The sequence below is a fragment of the Podarcis liolepis genome (assembly GCF_965112155.1).
Source record: "Podarcis liolepis genome assembly, chromosome: 13".
Classification (NCBI taxonomy): domain Eukaryota; kingdom Metazoa; phylum Chordata; class Lepidosauria; order Squamata; family Lacertidae; genus Podarcis; species Podarcis liolepis.
Genome location: NC_139573.1, coordinates 30,165,318 through 30,192,119, shown reverse-complemented (window position 1 = coordinate 30,192,119; position 26,802 = coordinate 30,165,318). Strand labels below are relative to the sequence as shown.

The 26,802-nt window shown below is 47.1% G+C and overlaps 1 protein-coding gene across 2 annotated transcripts in view; it reads right to left on the bottom strand.

Moving 5' to 3' along the window:
- RARA (retinoic acid receptor alpha) overlaps nt 1–26,802 on the bottom strand; it is a 191,463-nt gene that overhangs the window by 115,255 nt on the left and 49,406 nt on the right. For both annotated transcript variants that reach the window (XM_083469952.1, XM_083469951.1), the window contains one exon: nt 526–1,016. In XM_083469952.1, coding sequence (XP_083326078.1) covers nt 526–703 — 178 coding nt within the window. In that variant the 5' untranslated portion in view covers nt 704–1,016. The remainder of the gene's footprint in view (nt 1–525; nt 1,017–26,802) is intronic.

Sequence of the window (26,802 nt, the reverse complement as noted above, 5' to 3'; positions counted from 1 at the left end):
CCACATTGCACTTACCCCAGAATCATGAACAATTTTTTTAAAAAAGTAGCAAAAGTGCTCTGGAGGCCAGAAAGTGCGAAGTTTCACTGCTTTATATCAGTCAGACTATTTGCCCATCTAAGCTAGTATTGCCTACTCTGAAAGGCAGCTCTTCTCACATCACCCTGACACCTGTCAATCTTGCCTGGAGATGCAGGCGACTTGAACCTGGAACCTTCTGCATGCACAGCCCATGTGTGCGCATGTTGGTGACGCAAGCGTGGCATAAGCTTACCTCGCCACCCCCGTCCCAAAATTAAAGCTGTCCCTCCTAGAAAACTCAAAGCCAGCTTTTCCCCAAAAAACCCCCAGCAAACTATAAGACAGGGAAAGAAAGGTGCATTCTGCGAAATGCAGCGTGGCAGCTTTCAAAACTGGCCCCCGCTGCTCTAAACCTGTTGCCTTTGCACCAAGTGAATCCATCTCTCTCTCACATTGCACACATTGCGCCCACCAGCCCCTGACTCTTGACCGTAGGGTACTTACTGGCTGGTGATGGCGTGCTGTACCCGCTGACCGGCAGCTGGTGTTGCATCCCTGGCAGAGCTCCTGGAGGCGAAAGGCCCCCGATCATGTGTGGAAAGAAGAATGCATAGTGTGGGACTGGGTAGCTGTTGAGATGCCCGCTCCCCGGCGTGGAGCAGGAGCTGCTGTTGCTCGCCATGGCTGGTACACTCCGCAGGCCTGATCCTCGGGCAGAGGGATTCACATAGGGGCTGAGTAAGGAGCAATCGCCATCGAAGCCTTCTTCATCCAGGACTGCCAACGATTCAATTCGGCGTCAATGCAGCCTCCCCTTTCCAAGGGGCCAGGCAGGGGCACGCAGCACGTTCCGTCCGCGGGCTGACTGCTCAGGCAAGAAGGAGCAAGCGCCGAGGCTTCAAAGGTGATCTCCTGCAGTTCCCTCTTGAGTCAGGCCCTCCAAAGCGGGCATGTAGGGGAAGGCAAACAGGTCCACTCCCAAGTCAGAGCCGGAGCTGTAAACACAGAAGGGTGAAAAGTGAGCAAGGCACAGGCATTGCATGTATGTTCGTGTTTATTACATTTACAAACTACCTTTTCTTCCACAAGAACCTTGTGGGGTAGGTAGGCTGAGAGATGGTGACTGGCCTAAGGTCCGCTTCATGGCCGTGTGGGGATTTGAACCCTGCTCTCCCAGATCCTAGTCCAACATTCTAACCATTGCGCCACACTGGCAGGAACCTCTGGCAATTATGAAGAAATGGTCCCCCAGAACCCCCCCCCCTTTTTTTGCACCAGCTAGGGATCACCTTCTTGCTTTACTTCAAAGATAAATGCAAGGCAACCTTGCAATTCTAAGTATCTTGAATTGCATTTCCATGTAGATCAGATTCTGGAGCCCTCTAGATATCTGCTGGACCAAAGCTCCCATCACCCAGCCTAATCACTGGCAATGCTGGTTGGGACTGATGGGAGTTGCAGTTCATCATGATCTGGAAGGTATCTGATCCAAAAACCCATCTTGGACAGCATCCTGACCCCACAGTGGCCCATCAGCCCCCAAGCAGGGCATGAGTGCTGCAGGCCCTCCCAACTGTCTTCCCCAATCCTGGAGGCACACGGCCTTCATGATTAGCTGCTCTTAAGATACTACATTGGTTCAGATGTTGTCTGGCAAACATAGTTAATCCATGCATTTTAATTAAGACAACACATGTGAATTTGTTTCTAAAAACTTTATATAGATATATAGAAAGAACTTGAGGCACAAACCATAACAGAGCCTCTTCGATCTCTATGATTCTATAAAATAGACCCTATGTTACCTTACTTGTAGAAATATTTGGGGTGACACACACACACACACGAGGCTGTCAGTGAGAATAATATTGAGCAATTGACTGGTGTGACTCAGTAAAACATAGCTTCTGATGTTCCTATACACACACCCCTTATGCCGCTAAGTGCAAAATAAATAAAATTTAAGGGGCCGGAGTGTTTAAGCCCCAGTGCTATTTTTGTTGATACATCAGATTTGCCTTTTTGGTATCTCTCTGCTCTGCTGTGCTTTTCCTCTGTCTTGATCCAAAATAATGACCACACACTCTCCCTCAATACACGTGCTGCCGTTGACTTTAAATGGCAGCAGCCTACCCTCACTGGATTCTATGGGACTGAGGAAGATAAGTGTTAGACAACGCGCTGTAAACTGGCACTGAGAGGAGAGCTTTCGGTGAGCAAACGTTACCCTGCCCTCCTATACTCTGCTGCTCCGCCCAGGCAGGAACTTCCCCTCTGACGTCTGCAGAAGCAAGGGCACCTCACAGACACACCAGGAGAAAGAAGACCCCTTTCATTCTGTCATTCCATCCAAGAGGGGACAGGTGGAATGGGGAGGGGGTGCAGAAGAACAACAGAACCACAGCTCTGGCCAAATCTGAGAGGGAAATCCAGAAGAGGGCAGAGATCTTCGCACCCTGGTCTCGGGCACTACACACAGACAACTCTCTTCCTGCATCCCAAAGCTTGGGTGCCGTTCCTCCTTGGTCTCTGCTGCCCAGCCAGGCCCGGCTACCACCACCACCACCCAATCTCCACCCCTCCCCTCCGTGGGTAATTACCACAGGAGACCATTTATTGCTCTCCCTTGACAGGAGGTGACAGGTGGCCCAGCCCCTCCAGACAAATGAGTTGGAGGTCGGGAGGTTTGGCTACCTGCTGCCCCTGCCGAACCATAAATCACCGGGAAAGGGGGGGGGAGAGAATGGAGTGCAGACCACTAAGGGAAATGCTGATTAATGAAAAACAAAATAAAAGGTCTCCTACCTTCCCCCCCTCCCCAAGGAAGCAGATGGAGGAAGCCGATTCCTATGGAAGACTTTGAATAGAAGGGGGGGTCTTCCCTGCCCTAGCCGTACTCTATCATGTTGCTGCACACTTAATATTTTGTTATGTATATACACACCCCATCGGGGCAGGACCACAACATTCTGGTGCCAGAGGCAGAAAATATGAAATGGCAACCACCACGAACCAGCAAAGTGATCAATTCCTTGGTTTATTTAAAGCTTGCCTTTATTTCAATCAAGACACATCATGTCAATGGGCATTTGCGGTTGCCATGTTTGTTGCAACGGGCCTTCCAACAGCGCCCATCGTTTCCAGTGGGCATACTTGCCATTCATTTTTAGCATGCCCCGCTGGGAAGTTCTCCTTCTCGGGATCCACTGAAACGAACAGGAGATCTTGCACGGCTCCTGTTAATGTCAATGGTGCTTATGCAGGAGAAGTTCCCAACAGACTGTGGCCCCATGGATCAGGGGTTTCCCCAGCTCCCAACTCTGCTGTACCAAAAGAGCTCTGCTAGAGGCAGCCACACCTCACACCGTCTGCATGGTCCCAATTACAACCCCAACACAAATTTGCCCACTAAGGACATTTATTAATCCAGCTAAAATCTCCCTCTGGAGTGCGTACTTTAAATATTTTGAATAATTGTTATGTACATAATTAGCAGAAAGAGAATCGCAAGGCTGACTTTTTAATTCTGTTTCTCTCCTAATCTTGCTTTTTCTGTGACTTTTAACGCTAGCTCTCTGTTAACTCTATTTACATGTATGTTTTGGTTTTTGGAGATTGATATTTGGGGATAAATGAAGATACACACAGGCAGGTGAAGGGCAGAGGATGGAGAAATTTGCTTGAGTGGCATGAGGGAAGAGGGGGAAGCTCCCAGGTGAGAGCGGGAGGGTTCACTCTTCGGTGTGTGGAATAAGGGTTAATATATAATTGTGATAGAGATTTTGGCATTACCATGGTACTCAAACAGCTTGGTTCCCAAACAAATCGGCTCCCAAACGCAGCACACCTGGAAGTGTGTGGGAACACCTGGAAGTAAGTGTTTGCGGTTTGCAAACGTTTTTCAGAAGCCGAATGTCTGACGCAGCTTCCGATTGAGTGCGCCTTGGTTTTCAAACCGTTTCGGGAGTCGAACGAACTCCCGGAATGGATTAAATTCGAGAACCAAGGTACCATTGTATATACACAGTCTCTCTGTCTTTCTCTCTTTAATTCATTTCCTTAATTTTATTGGTTTGTTTCTTCTCTCTCTTTAGATTAGTTCAGCTTTAACTGTATCTTATGTTGAAAAATCTCAATTAAAAATTAACTAAACAAAAAACAAAATTCACCCACCAAGGGACATTCCAGTCTGGGTTTTTTATTTGAGTGTCTTTTGCAACATGTCACTGACACAGCAAGAGTGCATTACAGGTGGATTAAGACTGGGTTCCACTTTCTTAATTCTTCCACGATGCTTTCTCAGTACTACTACATTATTGCCGTCTGGAGGGGCGTTCTTGCGTTACAGCGCAATAAAAGTGGGAGGGAAAAAAGAAACCGAAACACCTGTGGTATAAAAAGTTACAAGGCTCCAGCAGGAAATTACAGGACATGCACTGATTGAAAATGAAGTATCGCACCAGTCGCAAAACATGCGCAGGCACGGACCGTATTGAAAGTGAGATGGTTTGTAAGTGTCCCAATGCCATCATAAGCTAGGGGTTGACACCTCTGCTCCCTCTATTCGCCAGCCCCACCTACCTATCTACCCCTTTGCCAACCCCTCCTCCATTTATACTTGACTCCCTTTACACTTCACCCACCCCCTTCACTTATTCCCACAGCCCCTCCGAAGTGCTTCCCCTTCTGGTGAGCAGCTTGCTTGGGCAGTCTACCCCCCCTCCCCACTTGCTTGCTTGCTTACCTGCCTGCCATTCTGTTGTTGCGCTGGAGTTGGTGCGGCCCCCTATTGGCAGCCACACAAACTGCAGCATGACAACAGCCTTACACTTTTATGTCTATAAAAGGAAGGGAGAAATTAAACATTTTGCAGAAGAGTTGGTGGGGAAAAAATTAAAATCATTCGTTAGGTGAATGAAGACGTTCCAAGGGGTGTGTAGGATTGTACTCCCAGTTAAAAAGGGATGGGGTTGGATCACACATTGGAAATGACAAGAACTGTTTCCATAAGAGTAACTCTCCCCTTTCCCAGGGCGTCAAAGGTTTACATTTTGGCCTGGGGTAAGAGGGCTGCTGCAAGACAGGCTTTTCCTCCCTTTGGCCAAGCAGGAGAGTTGGCTGCAGTTTGTCTTTCGCCTGGCACTAGAAAGCGGATTGCAGGCCAATCTGGAAGAAAGGAGACACCCCAACAGGGCCCAAGTAATTGCAAAGACGCTTCGTTGGGGCACAATGCCATAGAAGCAACCACTGGGGGAGGGGGCATATTCCCCTCTTCCCTAATCATGAATTGTCCTAAGATATTTTTACCATTCCTCTCAAAATACTGCATGCATGCATACGCCACTACCAAACTCCTGCTCCTGGGACACACTATGAAGTTGTTGATATTGGCACGAGGCCTATGAGAAGCTGGAAATGCACAGCCCCATTCCACATGCTGGTAGCCGCTTAATTAAAAAAACTTTCCATGTGCCAGCTCAAATGGCATGGACAACCAGCCTGCGGCCTCTGCCCAAGCAGCAAGCCTGACATTGCTACTCCACCATCACTGCTCCCTTTGGCTTCCATGTGGTTGCAGGTCAGAGGCAGGCAGCCATTAGCTCTCGAGGAGCTGTTGCGACTGCAGCTCCCAGCCAGCATGGCACCATGGGAAGGGGTGGTGAGAGCTGGAGCCCAATAGCTGCTGGAGGGCCACAGGTTCTCTGCCATTGTTGCACAGTGTGGCCATACTTCTGGCTGCCTGGGTGGTCAGAACTGCCACAAAGAATGCTTTAACGCATGCCAGTTCATGTGGTGTGTGTCTATAGATGTTCTAGATTCCGTACTCGAAGGTCGTTACCAAAAGACTCCATTTGAAAAACGACTCTGCCCATGTAGAGATGGTAACACGGAAACAGTGTCCCACGTCCTCCTATCCTGCCCCCTTTATAAAGACCTAAGGAATGAGATTATTACTCCACTCATTCTCCCCAACCCCGGCCGTCCACAAGACATTATACTGTTCTTTCTCTTATCTGATACGGACAGTCAGACTACAGAGAAGGTCGCAAGGTACATCGAGAGAGCTGTGAAATTGAGGGCCACCATCTGAGTGACAGACGTGTTCATCTGACGGACCTCCTTTTGTTTGTTTTTATCCCCTCTTTATGTTTATTTTATTTTATTTTTAATTCTTGTATAGCTGTGGCCTGTTGGCTTTGCTAATAAAGTTCTGATTGGTGATTGGTGATGTTCTAGATAAATAAATATCCACACCTCACAATTCTTGAGCGAGGACGAAGACATTGTCCTAGGACCCTGGCAAAGGCACAGGTCCCCAAATAAATGCCCCCATTTCTCACCAATGCCAGGAAGGTTTACGTTACCATCAACACTGCCTTGTGGGTGGTAATCGTTTTACATATATTTAAGTCGTTGCACAGAGAAAAGAAACGCCATAGTGCATCTGCAGCTGTTGCATCTGCCCCAGCTGCAACAAAACATGTCTCTCCAGCATCGGTTTCTACAGCCACAGCAGGCACTGCAACCTTCCAACAGTTTGACTCAGCCACAAAGGTGCACTCCTCTGTTGTCCCCCAAGACAGACGGATGCCAACAATTGTCTACATTCCACTTCCCCAACCTCTCTCTTCCTCCCCTCCACCATGTGTATATGTGCCTGCCATCCCAGAATAATACTCCGTTCATCTGATGAAGCAGACTCTGGTCCACAGAAGTTTATGCCATAATAAATTTGTCTTGAAGGTTCCACAAAACTCTGCAGTTTTTGCTGCAACAGACTAAAATGGGGAAACATTAAATCATATTTGCACCCCTCTGGAACTCCCAACGTTTTCACAGTTGCAACCAACTACGAGTGGTGGCTTGGTGTTGAGGCAATTCCAGCACTGCATACAGGTGCCCTTGCCTACAGATTAGGGCAGGAATGCAGCAGAGGCTAACAACATTTTCTATGTTCCTCTGAAGAGGAGGAAAAACCTGCTTCCTGCCCTCTGCCCACAACCTAGATGCCAGCTGTTGGGCTCATTTTTCTGAGGTGCCAGGAGCTACTGGGTGCCTTGATTTTCACACTCCCGAGGAGTGGAGTTCTTCATTTTTACACACACTTACACACACCCACCCCTACACCCCTCTTAACCCAGGAACTCCAGATTCTGCAGTTGGAATCATTTTGGCAAATGCAGTGACTCTCGTTTTTGTTTCACACTGGTGTGCAAAATATTTAAGTTGTTCTCTCCCTCCCTTCCCAAAGCACAAGACTTTGCAGAATGTCACAAAAGGGTCTATAGAGACCTCAGAGCCATCACAGGGAAGGAATGAGTCCATGAGGCTGGGATCTGCATTACATGGCATTCTACCATGCTTTGGCTCAGACTTTTAAATAAATACTCACCTGTGAGGAGCAGGAAATGTCTCCTCCGCACAAGCTGGTGAGGAAAGCTTTGGTGAACTGGTCTGAGATGAGAGTGGGTTGTCTTTTTATCTGGCTATTCATATGCCACAAATGATGAATGGCATGGGTATGCAGGGGCAGACAGACAGGCAAGTAAGTGCGTAGTATTACCTTCAAGACAGCAGCCACTATTTGAAGACTCACATCCTTCTGATTCTAAGAATTTTACAGAAAACTGCCCACAGGTTTCCTCTGCTCTCATAAGAAATAGCAACTTGCCCATCACCAAGTGAAAGGGGATGGAATCACAGAACCAGACATTCACCCATGCTCCATTGCTGTGTGTGTGGTTTCCAGGTGAGTCATACCTACGTAGTCTTTGGAAACTTCCCTTGCAGACATACTACTATGGTTTTAGAGGTGGGAGAGGGGAGTCATATGTAAAGTTTGAAGGCTTTATCAGGTACCTGTTGGCACTCTCCACACAAAAAATATGGCAGAAAGCAGCTTTGTGGCCAGGAAGCCCAGGCCCTCAGTAGGGCAGAGCGGCTGACTCATTTGCTATTGCCTAAATTGTGGTCAGAATCACCTTCTCTCATACCTTGTGTGTACCTAGGGCTGTTCATGCCCCAAGTTATATCAGTCTTTCCTAGTGGGAATGATTGCTCCTGTGGTCCAAGTGTGTGCCCTTTTTTGTCAAGTTCCAATTATGCAGAATCATAGAATTGTAGAGTTGGGAGGGACCTCCCCCCCCCAAACAAGGGCCACCTAGTTCAACCCCCTGAAATGCAGGAATCTCAACGAAAGCACCCATGACAGATGGCCCATCCAACCCCTCCTTGTAAAAAGAGGAAGGTCTCCAAAGGTTCAGAAATCAGATAGAAATTAGAACTTAGAAACGCCAGCCTTGAATTCAGGGGGAACCAACATTTTGGTGAAAAATTATGGATGCAGCCCAGTGGGGAAGAGCAATTTGACACCGTTGTTTTAGGCGGTTCCCCCACCTGCTTTTATCCTCCAGACTTTTATCCTACAGGGAGCTGACAGATCTACATGTGGAAAATCTGGTGCTTTCGCAAGTATTGCTTGAAAAAAACCAACACACACACACACCCTTACTGGCAATAGCTTGACTGCTTAATGCCTAGGTCTATCTGTGGAAGTCTTTTGCCACCCTGGTAATGGATGAGAGACTAGAATGGGAGCAGAGCTGCAGCCAAGCATGAAGGATGCAATAATTCACTTGTGGGGTTTGTGTATGCCCAAAGAGGAAAGAAGAAAAGAAAGAAGAAAAGGGAAGGGGGGGGAGGAGAAATCAGTGTTTTTGTTCCCAGGTGTTGGCCTAGCAAGGGGAATTAAAACACAAAGACAAAATGGTTGGTATTTACTTCCCAGTCTGGCAAATATTGGTTTCATATTGCACTCATCTCTGTTCCAAAATGTTTAAGAGTGACTTCAAAAACCAGCAATTTTTAAAAATGTTTTTTCCTCAAGGGGAGACCAGCGGGGGAACCTGTGAATCCTTCTACGTTGCAGGGGCTACTGGAACATGGGCACCAAATGAGGTAACTTGGTGCACATTGCCAATATTATTATTATAACCGGGGGGGGGGTGTCCCAATAACTAGATTTCTACTATACAAAGACTCAAAGCAGCACACTTGAAATTTTATTAGATACTTTCAGGCTGCATGGATACCAAAGGACTCCTTCTCCATTATGCAATACCCATCAATTGGGGGCGGGGGGCATCACCCTCAAATATTTTAGGGGGGCAAAGACCCCTTGGCCCCAAAGAGTTGGCGCCTATGAAAGAGTATAAACCTCAAGTAAATAGAGTGCAGCTGGTCTGGCTGCCTGGCCCACAGTCAGATTCTATGCCTGACAAGGGACAGTGGCACTTCCAAGGAGCAGGAAAGCAGACAATATGTGACTGGAGAGGCCTGCAAGGTGGGAGGAGGTTTTGAGAGGGACGATGGTGGCGACAGTGAGTTTATAATTAATCACCATGCAGAGAACTAAAAGAACAGAGATTGTAGCTCAAGCGAGGACTGACTTCCAAGAGTGTGTGTTTATGATTCAGCTGCAAGGCTTTTAAAAATCTAAGAGGCGAATAATTTTTTTGGTTTTGTTTTTAAATCTGGCCTAAAAATATTGGGAAAATTCGTAATAACTAGGGTAAAAGCTAGACCATGTGCTCAGGAAGTGAGAGGTTCACTTCAGAACTGCAGGGGTAAATTCTAAGACACACACAACCCCTCACTGGGACATCAGAACATACCCTAGGCCCGTGAGCCCTGAAAGCAGCTGCCGGACAAACAAGCTGCCACCCTCACCCACCCTGGCACACCCCAAACACGACGCCAACCAAAGACTTCCTGTCAGGCCTGCAACCAGAGCGTGCCCACCCGCAACTTCCCCGTTGCTGATTTCGATTCCCAGCGTTGCCCAGTTTCACTTCTCCTCATAACTCGGCAGAGAGGTTGGTTCCAAGGATGACATCCACCGGATTCTGTGCTTATCAGAGGCTGATAAGATGGCCTTTGGGAAGACAGAATTAACTAGCCCAGGTGAAGATAGGGTCTGGGGCCGCAGAGCAAAAATATAACCTCGAGCCGCGCAAGGCCCATCAGTCTCAACCTGAAGCCACTTGGTTCGCTTTTTGGTACTTAAGCAGCACAGGCGCCAAGCCCCAGAACTTTTTTGGCCAATGCCAGCAGTCAGAACCCTGGATGAACTGCAATGATTACGAGAGCACATCTGATATGCAGAGAATCCGTTTCCCTCACAATATCAGCTCCTCGCTTTGTGCCACCACCACCAACAGCAGCTGCTTCCTGCTCTCTTTCTTTTGCAGGACTCGGGGGGCCTCATGCATCTGGGATTCGAGTCACATCTGCACCACAAATCTAAAGCACGATTACACCTTTCTGACAGTCACGGAAAATCCTGTGCAGAGGCGGGCAGGGTGCCACACTGCAGGGGGCAGCACATAACGTGGGGCCTGCAGTGCACCCAGGCCATGCATCTCTTCTGGGAATGACACAGTGGCTCGGGCACTGGCAGGCTCTGCGCTGCCAGAAACAGCAGCATGGGGCTTGTATCTGTCCGCCACTTCTCCCTCTGCCGCCCTACAGCTGAGGGGAGGTGGCAGTGAGGCTCCGTGCAGCGTGCCCTGCCCAATGGGTGGCTTACCCCACCCTCCTGGGTGGCCTGGGCACAGGCGCCACCCCGGGCACCCAAACGGCCAGCTACGACGCTAATCCTGGGAACCACTGCTTGTGATGGGTGCTGACCACACAGAGCTACAGCTCCCAGCACCCTTAACAAACTACAGTTCCCAGGATTCTGCAGGGCTGTTATAAGAGTGCCTTTTTACACCTGACAAGCGTGAGCCCTGGGGTCTTTCACTTTAGCAACCACCATGGTCCCTTCTCGGCAGTGGAGCCCTCCCTGTGGAACACCCTCCCATCAGATGTCAAGGAGATAAAGAACTACACAACTTTTAGAAGATCCCTGATGGCAGCTCTGTACAGGAATGTTTTTAATGTTTGATGTTTTATTATGTTCTACATGCAGTGCTTTTTTTCTTTAAAAAATGTTTAAGGGTACTCTCATTTTCCTACTCATATTGAAATATTGCCCCTCAATGAGGCCAAACTTAGATTCACAAAATGTTTAGGGGTAGGCGTACCCTTGCGTCTCCCCAGAAAAAAAGCAGTGCCTATATGTGCTGGAAGCCACCCAGAGTGGCTGGGGCAACCCAAGCAAATGAGTGGGGTATAAATAATAACGTTGTTGTTGTTGTTGTTGATATCCTCAATCCACTTCAGCAAACTAAGATCAAGAGGTCTTCAACCCCTGTTAAATGGTGGGGTGGAAGAGATACTACTTTCTCGCACCTTGAAAACCTAACTAAGGTTGATTTCCAACCAACATGCCTTTCACATCTGCATCCAGCTGCTGTGGTAAGGCACTTTGCACTCTCCCAAAAGCACTCTCACCACTTCCTCTGTTTTACACTGGATAAATGGGTTCTGACACTAATGCCTGTGAGCCTGGGACCCATGTAAGTTGGAGCTGAAGAGGCCATTTGGCAAGTGAGTATTCAGTTGGCAAAAGATAAGGCAGGCCTAACACCGCAATAATTATTATAAACTTGTTGCTATGACAGTGCCATCCTCTTTGCCGCCATACCCCCCCCCCCTTTTCCTGGCCGCTCACTTCCCCGTTAAGTGTGAACTGGGGACAAGGCAGGAAGTATGATGAAAATCTGATGTGTGGTCGCAGTTTTGCGGTTTTCCTTCTTGCTCTTGGGGTTGGGCTCACACGCGACCGTCGCCAGTGTGTGGGGAGGGGAGAAGAGGAAGAGACACAGATCCAAGGACCCCAAGAATGAAACACACCCGTGGCTCACACACACACACACACATACACCCCAAAATGTGAAAGAGTTAAAAGATGCATGGCCACAATGCCACAAGTTTATGAGTAGAGGACACCAACGCCCAAACGCAAAAACGAGCCGGTAGATCAGAAAAATGAGTTGACACTATTGCATGTGCCCCACAGTTCTGTGGCATTTTGAGCGGCAACCTTTGAGTCATAGTCATGTTCCTGAAGGGGGGGGAGGGTGACCGAGAGAGAGAATAGGGCATGAATCACTCCGGATTTTCTGCCCACCCCCACCCAGCGAGGCCTCTGCACATGGCTCTCACAACTGGCTCACAGGAGGGTAAAAGGATGAGAAGGGGAACCTGGCTTTGCTGGGTACCTCAAGAGGGCTGAGGAAGTTGGCGTCTGCCTGGAAGACAGACAGACAAACACACACAAACACACACACACACGTGAGAAAGCTCGCTTGATTCAGTTTCCCCAGTGGGGTAAAAAAGTGAAGTCTGTAAGCCTCCCCTACTCTCGCTCCATTCAGCAGGCATACCAAGCAGATCCCTTCTTAAAAATGTTAAGCTAGGCATGAAGTAACCCAGGATGGTTGTGCCCACAGAAGGAAGTGTGTGGTTGTGTGTCTGTACAAGTGTTGTGTGTCTAAACTTGATGTTTTGGGGGGGGAGAAAAATTAATTAATTAATCAAAAGATCCCACAAAAAATGATGGAATGCTTTAGGATACCTGTGTGAACGGTAACACACAAGCATAAAATAAGTTATTTGAAATGTTAACTTTCAATTTCTAGTTATCACTGCCAGGACTTTATGCATTCGCTTTCTGTATCATTCAAAACCCTCCCACCCCACAGCAAAAAACAAACAAAAACTCATGTGTAAATACCGGTACACCTATAATTCAGGATCACCACTTCATACAACCGATGAAGTGGACAGCAGATAAGAGTTTAAGGTTTATGCCATAAGTGTACTGATCTTTAAGATGCCACAAAACTATCTCCCCTCCCTCTTTCAAAACTGCACTACAGAACTACTTTTCTGTTTTGCTCACCACACAGGGCTCGGTCTTGCTTTTCTTTAGGCCAGAGAGACAGAGCTATAGGAGGAATCAGTTTGTCCACTTTGACTTCCATATTCCTTAATTACTTTCGCATTCCCCACAACCAATTCTCCTGGCCCCCCCCCGAAAAAGGTCACATGGGTTCACCTTCAGCAACTGAGGTACCTTTAATTGCAACACCTTCCTATTCTTCCCCCCCCCCCCTTCAGTCATGCCACAATTTGATGCAGATAAACAACCATAGGCCCTGTGCAAGGAAGGCATTCGAATTTTAGGCATTCGTAGATACCAAAGCTACTAATTTATTATTCAAGTTTTACAGGGAAGTGTTAGATGTTAAAACTCAGCCTCCAGGCACAAGAATCCAGCCCACGGATCTGGAGAGAAAAGGAGCAGGAACTGCCCTGTTCGAAAACGATTGTTTAGGTGACTCTGTAAAGCGCCATGTATGACTATGATTCTGCAAAGATAAGCAGCACCCCAAAAGGAGAAACCAGGGTGCCTGCTGCTTGTGTCTTCTCCTTGCCCCACTGTAAGAAGGATGTACAAGGCATCAGGTGGGAGCCACAACTAAAAGGCAAAGTTGCAGTGAGGATGTATGGACTGGTAAAAGCACAAGACAGAAAATGAATGGAGGCAGGTGCTCTGCTTTGTCATCCTCAAATTCCCTAGGAAATTATCTTACTTTCTCAAACATGTGATAAATAATTTGGCTTCTTCTTGTTGCAGGTTTCTTGTTATTGTTAAGTAATGGGTTTTGCTTTGTTTTTTTTATATTGCTAATGAAACTTTATATTGTTCATAACTATTTAAGTTTTTAAACATTTTAAATTAATTGCATAATTAATTATTGCTGGTTAACTGCTTTACAGAATAAGCTGCACTGGGGACAAAGGAGTGGGAAAGGGAGATATAAATACTTTGAAGTAAGTGATTAAGATGTTTGCGGGTACAACCAAAATTTTCAAAATATGTATTTAAGGCCATGAAAGTAGAATGTGTGTGTCTGTCTGTGTATGCAGTGCTTTTTTTCCCTGGGGGGACGCAGGGGTATGCATAGTCCTAAACATTTTGTGAATCTAAGTTTGGCCTCATTGAGGGGCAGTATTTCAATGTGAGTAGGAAAATGGGAGTACCCCTAAACATTTTTTAAGAAAAAAAGCAGTGTGTATGTATAAAAGTCATAGTATTTGTAAGAGACATACAACAGGGAAAATGTACCCACTTTCACTGCAACGAAGGACTATTGCTTGCTAAAATGTTGTAAGACTATAAAAATGTTTTGACAAAATAATACTAAAAATTAGAGGTGTTATCCAGTTAAATGTTACAACTCAAGTCTTACATGTTTACTCACAGAAATCCCGCTCAGTTCAGTAAGACTGAATAAGTTTGCTTAAGGAATTGCAGCCTTGGTTGATTGGTTAGAAAGACATAAATCTGCATAGGAATAAAACAGCGGATGCCCACCACTCACAACAGGTCCCATCCAAGGGACACTCTGTTCCAGGTGCGAGATAAAGGCCTCTTTCCCAAGATTCCACCTGCATTTGCAGTTTTTATATTAAAAGCAAGCAAACCTTGCTGCAAAATGCCCTTCCCAGTTGAAGGTGCTTTTGCATACATTTCAAAATATATTTAAAAACCAAACAGAAATTATGTACATGTTCCCCTGCATGATTCAGACCCTTCTTGGGTCTTGTTTGAAATTATACAGCTTATAGAAAAGCCTGCAACTCACACCATAGCTGTTGCATTTCTAGGAAACTCAGGAGAGAGAAAGAGAGAGAGAAGAGGGTTGGGTGCCAACATGCCACAGAAGCGGAGGCACCCCTGCTGCTCCCCACCCCTACCCTGGGGTCTTAATGTTCAGAATAAATTGCATATCTATTTCTTTCTTCTCCCCCCCCCCCAGGATACAAGCAAGCAGGCACAGGCAGACACACACACACACACACACACACACACACACACACACACACTCCCTCTTCCCAACAACAGGCCTTTCAACGACAAAATGAAATTCCACCTGTTGGAGCAGCTCAGCCTAAGCAGCTAAAATTACCGCTAAGAATGCGCCACTCCGGTTACCCTAGAGGAGGCCCAGACGCGCCATCCTGCCCAAGCGACAGGTGGCGGGGCCCCACCCATCCTTCCATGCCTTCGGGAGGAGGGGGGAAGAAAAAGACTATGGCTATTTGGACGGGTGGGGGTCATAACAGTGTACACTTAATTCGTTCCGGAGATCCGTTCTTAACCTGAAATTGTTCTTAACTAGAGGCGTGCTTTCACTAATGGGGCTTCTTGCTGCTGCTGCGCCGCCAGCACACGATTTCCATTCTCATCCTGGGGCAAAGTTCTCAACTCGAGGTAACTCTTCCAGGTTAGCGGAGTTTGTAACCTGAGGCGTTTGTAACTCGAGGTACCGCTGTATCTAAAAAACAACAACCGAGCAGTACTTAATTCGTTCTGGAGGTCCGTTCTTAACCTGAAACTGTTCTTAACCTGAAGCACCACTTTAGCTAATGGGGCCTCCCGCTGCTGCTGCTGCCGTGCTGCTGCTGAGCGATTTCTGTTCTCATCCTGAAGCAAAGTTCTTAAACCGAGGTACTATTTCTGGGTTAGTGGAGTCTGTAACCTGAAGTGTCTGTAACCCGAGGTACCACCATATAAGGGAATTTCGGCTGGTGAGGAGAAAGCAGCTTTCACTGGGGTGCGTTCTGCTGTGCTTTCTTGCTCTCTCCTACTGCTGCCTGACACCCTCCCCCCCCCAAAAAAGAACCCCATAAAAAGCAAGGTTTATGGCATATTGTGCAGCTTCCGCAAGGGACAAGCCCTGTGTTAAGAGACTCGGCGTGCACTTCTGCACTCCAAGCCTGAACCAGTTTCAAACTGGCTTGGCTTTCCCCGAGGGAGCTCTGGAGACTGTAATGTTGGAAGTGTGCCAGGAGTTAAAGAGATCTCGGGCCATCCCCTCTCCCTTTTAACAGAGCAGCCGTTCCCTTCTCAGAATGATGCCATGGAAGCTAAACCAGTTTATATCTGTTGTGTAGACATGCCCAAGAATGCTTGTATATATTTTTCAAGCCTCCCCAGACATCGTGGAGCAGGGAACCCAGTCAGAAATGCACAGGTGGGGTGGGGGAAAGGAGAGAGATTAACACGTTCAATATATAGCACTTTGCTAACCTGATGCCCTCTGAATGTCACTGGGCTACATACAACACTGGAGGTCCAACTGCATTTGGAGGGCACCAGGTTGACAAAGGCTGATGTTGTTCAACAAATAAAAAGCAAGGGTGGACAACTTTTGGATTTTCAGGGGCAGTTTAATTTTTTAGGAACTGCAGTCTGGGTACCAGAACTCTCTATGGCCACAAAAACTGACCCTCTTGCAAATAGTCCATAACAAAAGCTGGTCCCATCTCATAACAAGGGTTCCTCCTTAGGCATTCTTTCCATATACCGTAAGTAGCACACAAGATAGATGTGTGCAGACAAGAGTAAATAAAACGGGTGACCCAGCTTTTTTAAAGCTACACTCTTGATGTACACTTGCAAATAATTCTGCACAAATATACTATAACACCTGAACACAGACACACCTATTTAAGTCCTCTGTGACTTTAAAAAGCAGCAACATTTTAAAATTGACACAATTGGGATGGTTCTTACACACCAACAGGGACCCCAGCGAGTGGCTATTTACAACCCTGGACAAAACACATTTTAAATAGCAAAGCAGCTGACCCAGATAGCGTCCAGATGAAGTACTGACACTACAGGCAAGAAAAGCCAAATCTGGCCATAGCCATAAATTATGCAAAGCAATGTTGCATATGTTTTCACATTTTGCATAATTTATCCTGCCTCTCATAGTCAGGAGAAGGGCGGGAGGAGACGTAAGAGCTACACCCCACCCCCACTGAACACTGGAAATCCTCTTCAGCCCCCTCCCCCTTAAGGTAAATCACCAGGCACTGGCCACAAGCCTCTGAGCTGGTCTTCACTGGGCTAGAAATTCCAGATGTGCGCAGCACAACTGTGGAAGGAAAAGACGCACTTTGCAACAAGAGGCCAAGCTGAATTGAGCAACAGGCAGGGCTGGCCTCCACCCCTAATCCAGCAGCGGGGCAGGGCCTAGGCCTCAAACCACAGAAACCTCTGTCCAAGCCTGGCTATCAGGTCCCTTGCCGACTCATACATCCTTCCTCCAAAACACACAGCCTGTGTGCAATCGCCCAACCAGCTGGCTGGCTTTGTTAAAGTGTTGGGAGGAGAGGGGGAGTTGCCCTCCACCCAAATACCCCCTTCTAAAGAGCTTCCTTTCGCCAAGATTTTTTTCTTTCTCTTGAAGAATGTGCAAAGGAGACAGGCAAGAACTTAGGCCACACAGGCGTGCAATCGCACGGGGAGAGAAAGGGACCGTGCGGGAAAACCGTAGAGGTGAACTTCTTTGAAGCACTAACCCAATCCCCTCCTCCCTTTTGCTTGGCCTGCCATACCAAGGGGGTTAATGAAGCTGTCCACTCACTGATCCCCCTGCCCCATCCACTCTGCTTGCCCCCTTTGATATTGGGAGGAAGCACCCCCCCTTTCTCCATCCCCACTAAGCCACCTCCAACGGTGGGAGGCGGATTAACCCATTTTCTTTAATAACCACATTTGTCACCATAAAAGTGATTACAGTTTGCTGCCCGTGTGGGTGCGCAGTGGCCGGTTGGGGGGGGCGGGGGAAAGAGGAGAACAGGGGGGGGGGAACACAGCGGAGGAACGGACAGGTAATTACTCCTTCCCTCTCTGGGGATAGCCGTGCTGCCTACATCTTGTTAATGCGGACACTTTATTCACTCAGTTCTCATTTACTTCAAGATCACACCCAGAGAAAACACTCTGACGCCAAGGGCTGTAGCTGGGGGAATAGAAAGGTGCAGCGAGATCAATGCGACTCTGCATATACAAGATTGGAGACTCGGACACAGACACACACACTGACCCCAAATTGACAAATTTTCTAAGAGCAACTCAGTTCTATGAGATCATTTGAGAATTATAACACAAGCCAAAAGACCACAGGGCTACTTAGAACACACTTAGCTTTATGTACTGCTTTAAAATGTGCATGCTTCTAGCCCTTGTTGCTACAGAGAAAGGCCTGCCCCTCCAAAAAAAGCAGTTTCCGCTCAAGACACAAAAGTTACAAGGAAGGGAACAGATGGAAGGGTTAATTGCTTCCCTCAAACTAGGTCTCTGATGACCCTCCACCCCCGAATCCTAGACCAGCCTCCTGCAGTTTCTTAGAGGGATGTTTCACAGTTTACTATAGAAAAGTGCATATTTAGGGTCGCCATACGTGCAGAATTTCCCAGACATAGTTGGAATACAGCAGCTGGAAGCAGTGTCCGGGTGGAAATCACTGAAATGTCTAGGAGAATCCGGGCATACGGCAACCCATGTGAGAAGTCTAGATTTTCCTCAAAAATAGCAGCTTCTTTTTTTTCTTTTCCTTTTTTTAGATTTTGTTAGAAAAAAAAGCTCAACAACTTTTGTGTCCGGATTTTCACTTTATGAAATATGGCAACCCTACTGTCCGTGTACTTCGGAGAGGGATTAAGTCTTGGACTTTTGACTGCAGAGTCACCAATTCAGATAACCTTAGATGCAAAGCTTACTAGGCTAGTCACAGTTATAAACAGACTCCATCCCTCCATCTATAAAAGGGGGGGGGGGAGGTTTCTATAGCATCTCTTCAAGTGAGAACCAATGAGTCACTGAAAGTTTGCCGCTAGCCCCCAAACCTACCAAACAATGAAATCTTAAGGGGTTTGGTTTTTTTGAAGAAGAAAAAACATTCAAGGACAATGGGTGTGAAAGACGTTTCAACATACTAGTAGATTTTTTTTAAGACACTGCATTTAAAAACTAGAAGTGGGGAGAGTGGCATTGGGTAATAGGAGCTTCCTATGCAACCCCAGAGTCGTTTGCGACTGGACTTAACTGTCAGGGGTCCTTTACTTTACCTTTTTATGGAGGTAAATGTGTGTGATAAAGACTTGGCGTTGGAGAGAAGGAAAACACCCTGAAATGTATGGTTTTTGCTCCAACATCCGCTCAAAAAAACACCCCGAGCTATTCAGAGGGTTCGGGCTGCCAAGTCCCTTCCCCTGCTCACTGCCCCCCGCCCCACTTAAAAACCCAATTCCCCTTCTTATAGCTGGGAAAGAGAACCCAGGCGTCCTGGCGCCCGGCCACCTCTTTAAATCAGAGCCGCTGACACTTCCCCCGCCAGTTCTTCATCGGTTGTGGGGGCGGAGGCGGCGGAGAGAAAGCAAAAGGGTAGGAATATCATATACATTTTTCTGGCTCGCTCGGCGTGGGAGGGAGCGGGAAGAAAGCCATCCCCCCTCCGTAGTAACGGGCTGGGGAGGAAGATGCCAGAAGGCTCGAGGAGAGAGGAGCGCTCCGCGGCGGCGCAATCTGCCTGGGAGCCGACCAGCGACATGGCAACAGCAGCAGCTTCCCGGTTATAAATAGAGACGCCGAGCGGCGGCGGCGGGCAGCGGGAGATAGGTCCGTAAATACCAGCGCTCGGGGCCACCTGGGAAGGCGGCGGCCGGCGCGCCGCTCCGAATCCGTGCCCTTTCCCCGGGCAGGAAGGCTCGGCGCGCAAGGCAGCGCCGCCCGGCCCCGCACCCGCCAAGCCACTCGCGCCGCCGCGCGCAACTGCGCCCGCCCGCCCGCCAGCGCGGAGAGGGCGGCAGACAAATGCTATCCTCCGATGATAAGCAAAGACTTCGAAATGCTCTCTCCTGCCCAACTCTCAGACAGAGTGGAGTTGCGTGAAATGCGCGCTAGAGAGAAAGCACTAATTTCTTCAGCCAGCTCCTTCCGGGCTTTGTGTTACTAACTTTTTTTCTCTCTATAGCTATGGTTTCGTTGGTGTTTTCATCGACCTATTGCACTGTCATGGTTTAAATGGTGTTTTTATCGATCTATTGCATTGTTGTGGTTTAATTGGGGTGATGGGAGCCAAGGTCCAACAACACCTGGTGGTTCCCCATCGCTGTTTTAACATGTGGAACTTGCGTGGGAAAGTTGCCCAAGGGCAACTCTTTGTTCCTCCTCTGCTATACTCCTGGGCATGCTATGTGCCAAGGCAGCCTAAAGTCTGCTCCACGGAAGCTGAATTTTGCAGCCGATGTACAAAATTCTCAACTGATGGAGAAATTAGCATGTGTTCCCCTATTTTGCATAATGAATTCTTGCTTCCACTAACCACGGGGACCTGCACAAAACTATGCAACATGCAAACTCCGCCCCCTGACCACTGGGAAACCCCACTCTCCCCATCAAACTTCCTAGCATTCTTGGGTATTCTCCCCCTACACTTTCAAGCAGTGTTAGAAACTCAGATATATAAGCTAGGCGCCAAATGGATCCTTGAATCAGGGTTACTGTCACCAAAACAGAATGCCTAGTTATCATTTGGGGGCCAGGTGGCTTGAAAGTCGTATTTTTCAATACAACCTTTTGGTTCCTGAAATTCATTCCATTGGTGCAGATAAAATATAATGGGATAGAATTCTACAGGATGTGTTGTTGGTGTATGAAGACAGGCTCCCCAGGCATGTACCCCCAGATAGTCGAGACTTCAGGGGCCATTGTGGCACCTGGGCACAATGAGCCTGGCAAATTTCAAGCGCTGCTTTTCAAGTATCCTTGGGCACCCTTAAAGGCTGGAAACATGCTTTTGCCATAACCAAAGGCTCTCTCCAGCTGTTGTGTTCTGTGAAAAGGATCAGTTTTCTCCACACACAAAATGAGTATTTTCCAGGAATGGCAGCAGATTGAATATTGTAACTCATGCACCCGCAATGTAAGGCATCTACTGTGCTGCAGTGCTCAGTTCCAGCTTGGCACATCCTTACCCACAACCCCCTGCCTGATTCCTTCAAAGGCTAACCTTGCTTGTTCAACACCTCCTCTTGTTGTGCTATTTGGATGGGCCAGAGGAAAGCAAAGCCTGAAGACATAGAGACATCACTTGTTGCCAGTGGCAGGACGAAAACATTTAAGGAGAGAAGAAGAAGAAGAAGAAGAAGAAGAAGAAGAAGAAGAAGAAGAAACAGCTGGGTGAAGAAACCCCCCACCCCCACCCTTCAGCCCTAACTATCATTAGGTTTAAAGACTTTATCTCAGAGCAAATCTCTCTCTCCCCACCACTACCCCAGATTGAGAGATTAACAAAGCACTGCTTGCAACCAAGTAGATGAGGTTAGGAGGCAAGGGCATGTTGGAAACGTTTGCTCTGAAGTTATGCCTAGAGAAGGCACCCAGTAAAGAATTGGCGTGGGAGAAGGTTTTCAGGAAGGATTAAACACACTCCTTCCCAGTCCCATCGACAACACCAGCCCCAATATTGCTTCACTGGTACTGTGGAAAGACCAACACTCTCTCTCTCTCTCTCTTTCTCTCTGATCACAGCAGAACTGAGCAGACAAGACATCCCTGTGCAAAGGACAGAGAACAGCTAACCTGAGGAAGTCTCCTTATTGGTGACATATGGTGCAAACTGGCCTTAATTATGGCAGGGGTGAAGGGAGGGTACCCCTCCCCCTTTCCAGAATGCATTTGGAAATTAGCTATGATTAATTACAGCAAACTGTTGTCCCTCTACGCTCGCTAACACTCACTGGAAATACCTTCAGCTTCCAGAAACATGAAAAATGTAAATAGTACCAGCCTTCAAGAGGGAAATCCCCAATACAGAGCGCTGCTTAAACGTCTGCCTAGGTGGAGCTGTGAATGCCATCTTTTGACTCCCCCTCTTTTGAAAGCAGTCAGATATTTTAAAACAATATTAAGAGTCAAGACACACAGCATTTTTTTTAAAGAGAACACAAATAAAATCCTTTTAAGATTTCCACAACTTTCTGCAGGAAACTTAAGAAAGCAGAATCATGTATCTAGCAATAAATAATCCCACCCAAACTGGTGGCTCCCAGATGTACACACACACACACACACACACACACACACACACCATGGCATCACAAAAATGTACCAAAGTGGTTTACAACTCCCACCAACCCCAGAATAGCGGTGCTGGCTGGGAGTCCACAGACAGTTTTGCATTCCAAACAACAATTATTGTTGCCTCAAATGCCGATTCATTTTTCTACAGAAATCCCTTTCCCCAAAGGTTCACACACCCTACACCATCGGCACCCGGGCTTGAAGGTGGGGTGGTTCTTTTTGTAGGTTAAAGCAATAAGTACAGTTGAGCGTCGTTTGTTTATCTTATCGTCTCGGTCTGGCAAGTAAGGGTTGGGGCTATTTCTGTTATCCTAGTTACTTCCTATCCGATTAGGTGTCGCTCAGCTCACTTGCACACAAGCCGCCAGGAACTATACAATCTGTTGTGTTTCCTCCCTCTGTTCACACATGCACATCCCTGCACACAGACAAGAGCTCTTTGCTTGTGACAAAACGTGACCCAGGCAGTGTGTCTTAACGCTGATGGGAGCCGACATGTGATCTTAGAAAGAGGGGTTAGACGTGATGGCCTTTGGATTCTCTGCCATCCCTTCAGGTTGCTACCAAGGTGCAAGTCAGGTATGACTCGTGCAACATTCCACATTGGCTCGGGCCTCCCCCAGGTGCGTGAGGAGCCGTGTTTTACTCCTTCCCATTTAAAGGTCACAATGGCCAAGTGATGGGAGGGAAGGGGGGGCAGGAGGAAAGAGAGCTGCTCAGCTCCATATCCATGTCAAGCTGTATTACAAGAGTGAACCTACATCCCCCTAGGTAAGAAGGAACAGCAAGGAGGGCACCTGTCTGGACTCCTGTATGCTCCTTCTCCTGTCATGCTTGGGGGCAAAGATCTGTCCAGCCAGCTTGCCATGCTCACATGCTGGCACGCAACCGTTACCCCACAGGAGTAGCACAAGGCTTTAAAAGAGGATTAGGCAAGTTCGCGAAGGAGAAGGCTACTAGCCTTGACGGCTAGATTCTACATTCATTGTTGGAGGGAAGGATGCTCTGAACCCCAGTTGCTGGGAAACACAAATGGGGAGAACGTTGTAGGGCTCGGGTCCTGCATGCTGGCTCCCCATAGGCATCTGGTTTACAGTGTTAGACATTCAAAATAATATAAGCTAGGCACCAAATGGCTCCTTCAACCAAGGTTACAGTCACCAAAACAATGTCTAGTTGCCATTTTCGGGCAAGGCGGCTCTAAAGTCTTATTTCTCAAATGATGGGCTGACTGTGATGATGATGATGATGAATTAAATTTCTATACTGCCCCATAGCCACAAGTCTCAGGGCACAGGATAATTACTGTCGTACCTTGGGTTGCGAACGTGATCCATGCGGGAGGCACATTTGCAACCTGCAGCGCCACGTCTGCGCATGCGCAAAGCACAATTTAGTGTTTCTGCGCATGCGCCAAAATTCAGAAGTAACCCATTCCAGTACTTCCAGGTTTGGCGCAATCCATAACCCGAAAATGCACAACCCGCAGCGTTCGCAACCCAAGGTATGATTGTACAGTGGTACCTCAGGTTACAACAGCTCAGGTTACAAACAGTGCAGGTTATGGACTCCGCTAACCCGGAAGTAGTACCTTGGGTGAAGAACTTTTACCTCAGGATGAGAACTGAAATTGTGCAGCGGGAGGCCCCATTAGCTAAAGTGGTGCCTCAGGTTAAGAACAGTTTCAGGTTAAGAATGGACCTCCAAAACGAATTAAGTTCTTAACCCGAGGTACCACTGGATATTCACAGGACGATTATCAGTTAAACATCTGGCTAGTTGAGGTTAAGAACATTGAGAACTTAAAGAAGAAAAGTCCCTTGATCCAGGGACAGTCCACATATATATTGGCCCATGTGCCTACCTCTTTTTCTTAATGGTGACATGGACCATTCATAATGTGGGGATATTCTTCACAACTGTGAGCAGGGCAGTGGGCTGGGGTAAGTGAAGACAAGCTACAACAATTAACTATAACGTTCTTCATTGCTCCTGCTCAGGCTGCACAGAAAAATCATTTTGGTCCCTGAAATTCATTCTGATTTTGCTGATGAAATATAATGGATAGAAATCTACAGGGTGGGGTATTAAGTGTGTGAAAGCAGTCCAGATCCAATGATCCCCAGGCATGTAGCGCCAAATCGTGCAGATGTCAGTCACCATCCTGGCACCCGGGCATCTTCACTTGGTCACAAGTGGTCGAGAGCCAGGTGCAAAATGCGCCTGGCACCTGGCTAATTTCAAACACTGCTGATCTGCTACTGTGAGAAGAGGATGATGGGTTAGATGGGCCATTGGCCTGATCCAGCAGGATCTTGTTATGTTCTCAAGAGACCAAGTGATCCATCATTCCCAGGGAAATAAGATGTTCCTTGTCTAAGTGCCAGTCATATCCAAAACGTTATCTCCAGAATGCCTTGGACCAAAGGACACTTCCTTCAACAGGCATCAACAATGATAGGATCCGTCAATGGTTTGCATGAGATCCTCCTCACCAAAGCAGGACCTAGTCAAGAAATTGTGCTTCTGGTCATGAGAATCCACTGTTCAGTTCTACACCACCCTTGAGCTGAAATCCCTTTTGTTTTGCTGGGTTGACACTCGTGTGGCAATGTAGCAACCCATATGCAAGGAAGTCCCAAGAAACCATCATTTTAGAATAACAGGAAATCAGTCCAAAGGCCCTCTTGCAAAGCCATGACTTCTTTGGCGGGGAGGAGGAAAAGCTTGTGCGAAGTCACAGAATGAGGACAAATGGCCTCTTAACACCCTTTAGCCATCAGACCAATTATAATAATTTTAGGCCAAGAGTGGTAAGGAGGTGGAACCCTTTTACCTACAGATGACTACTTATGGGAGAAGGGGATATTAGAGAGGGAATACTTTAAAAGGTAAACACCAACCCAAAATTTATGTATCAAGGTACACTTCCCCTTTAACATACTTTCCCAACATTCTGGTCCTACTTTTACCCATGATAATACAAAAGAAAAAAGATGGGAGGGGTGGCCTTTTGTTTTAGATCCTGTGAGGGGAAACTTTGGTCTTCTAGATGTTGCTGAATTGCAACTTCCACCAACCCCAGCAAGCATGGCCAATGGCCAAGGATTATGGGAACTGTAGTTCATTAACATCTAGAGAGCAAAAAATTATCCACACCTGTTTTAGATGAACAGATGGGGTCACTCAACACTCAGAGCAGAGCTACTGAAATTAGTGGGCATGATTAACATACGGTAGTTCTACTGTTTCTGATGGGTCTACTCTGAGTTTAATTTTTTTTTGTAACAGAAATTGTTTAACTCTTGTATTTTTGCTGCTTCTTTCGTTTATAATGGTCTTTTTAAATAGGGAAAGAAAGAAAGAAAGAAAGAAAGAAAGGAAGGAAGGAAGGAAGGAAGGAAGGAAGGAAGGAAGGAAGTCACGAAGTCACTCTGAGCTATGCCAAATCAGGGTACAAATCTAAAAGTAAAAAAATTAATGTGCCATTAAGAGCATGAAGAAAAGGCAACGACACGTCTACCAGGGACACAGTGAAATAATGGCTACATTTAGACTGATAAGAATCCACCCAGGTTAGACTTTTGCGCCTACAACAGCAGTTAATGAAGTGCCACAGAAATCCACAAGCAACAAAGAGCCCCAGCAACAACTATCCTCACAAAGTCCCACATCATTCAATAATTACAAACATTTTGTCACTGAAAAACTTCTGGCGATCGTGGTTAGTTGTAGCAGCCGCTAAAGTTGCTCTCTCACTCTCCCACAAAAACACATTTCTTAACAGTGAGAAAATATTTCAAATTCCTAGAAATCAGCAACAAACCTCTAGGTAGTGGCTGTGCACAGAGAAGCAGGAAGAGATTCTGAGAGGCCCAAATTTCACCACCACCACCATATTATTATCAACATTTTGTATCCCATTTTCCCTCGCAGCGGTTCTCAACCTGTGGGTCCCCAGATTTTGTTGGACTACAACTCCCATCACCCCTAGCTAGCAAGGCCAGAGCTCAGGGATGATGGGAGTTGTAGTCCAACAACATCTGGGGACCCACAGGTTGAGAACCACTGCTCCGAGAAGCTTAAGACAGTGGACAAGGTTCTCCATCTCTTCATTTCATCCTCTCAATACCCCTGAAATGTAGCTTAAACTGAGAGACAGTGACTGGCCCAAGGTCTTGTGTGACATTTTCCAGCCCTGTATGTTTCTGATCCTTAAAAAATAAAAATGGTAGTGACCATCACAGCATCTAGTAGCGAAGAGTTCCACAGGTACATGTTACTTTTTCTTGTGTGTACTCACATAAGAAATAGCTCCAGGAAACCCTAACCCAATTAAATATGGCATTTTCAAAGTACAGTGGTACCTCGGGTTAAGTACTTAATTCGTTCCGGAGGTCCGTTCTTAACCTGAAACTGTTCTTAACCTGAAGCACCACTTTAGCTAATGGGGCCTCCTGCTGCCGCCGCGCCGCCAAAGCACGATTTCTGTTCTCATCCTGAAGCAAAGTTCTTAACCTGAGGTACTATTTCTGGGTTAGCGGAGTCTGTAACCTGAAGTGTATGTAACCTGAAGTGTATGTAACCCGAGGTACCACTGTAACATATACCTTTCATGTTCACCAGCCAGCCATGAGGGCAAAGCATGATACTCAGAAATGTCCCCACTACTTGTCTCACAAATATCTGATTTAATCTTTCTCTCTCTCTCTCTCTCTCTCTCTCTCTCTCTGTCTCTCACACACACCAACCCCATTAACACAATTTTCCCAGGGAAACCCAAGTTCCCTTTTTAAAAGAAAGAAAGAAAGAATCGGGTGACGAGAATCAGCCGTCAGCCTTGACGCAACATTTCCTGATGTCACCCACATGGTGGTTTCATTCCA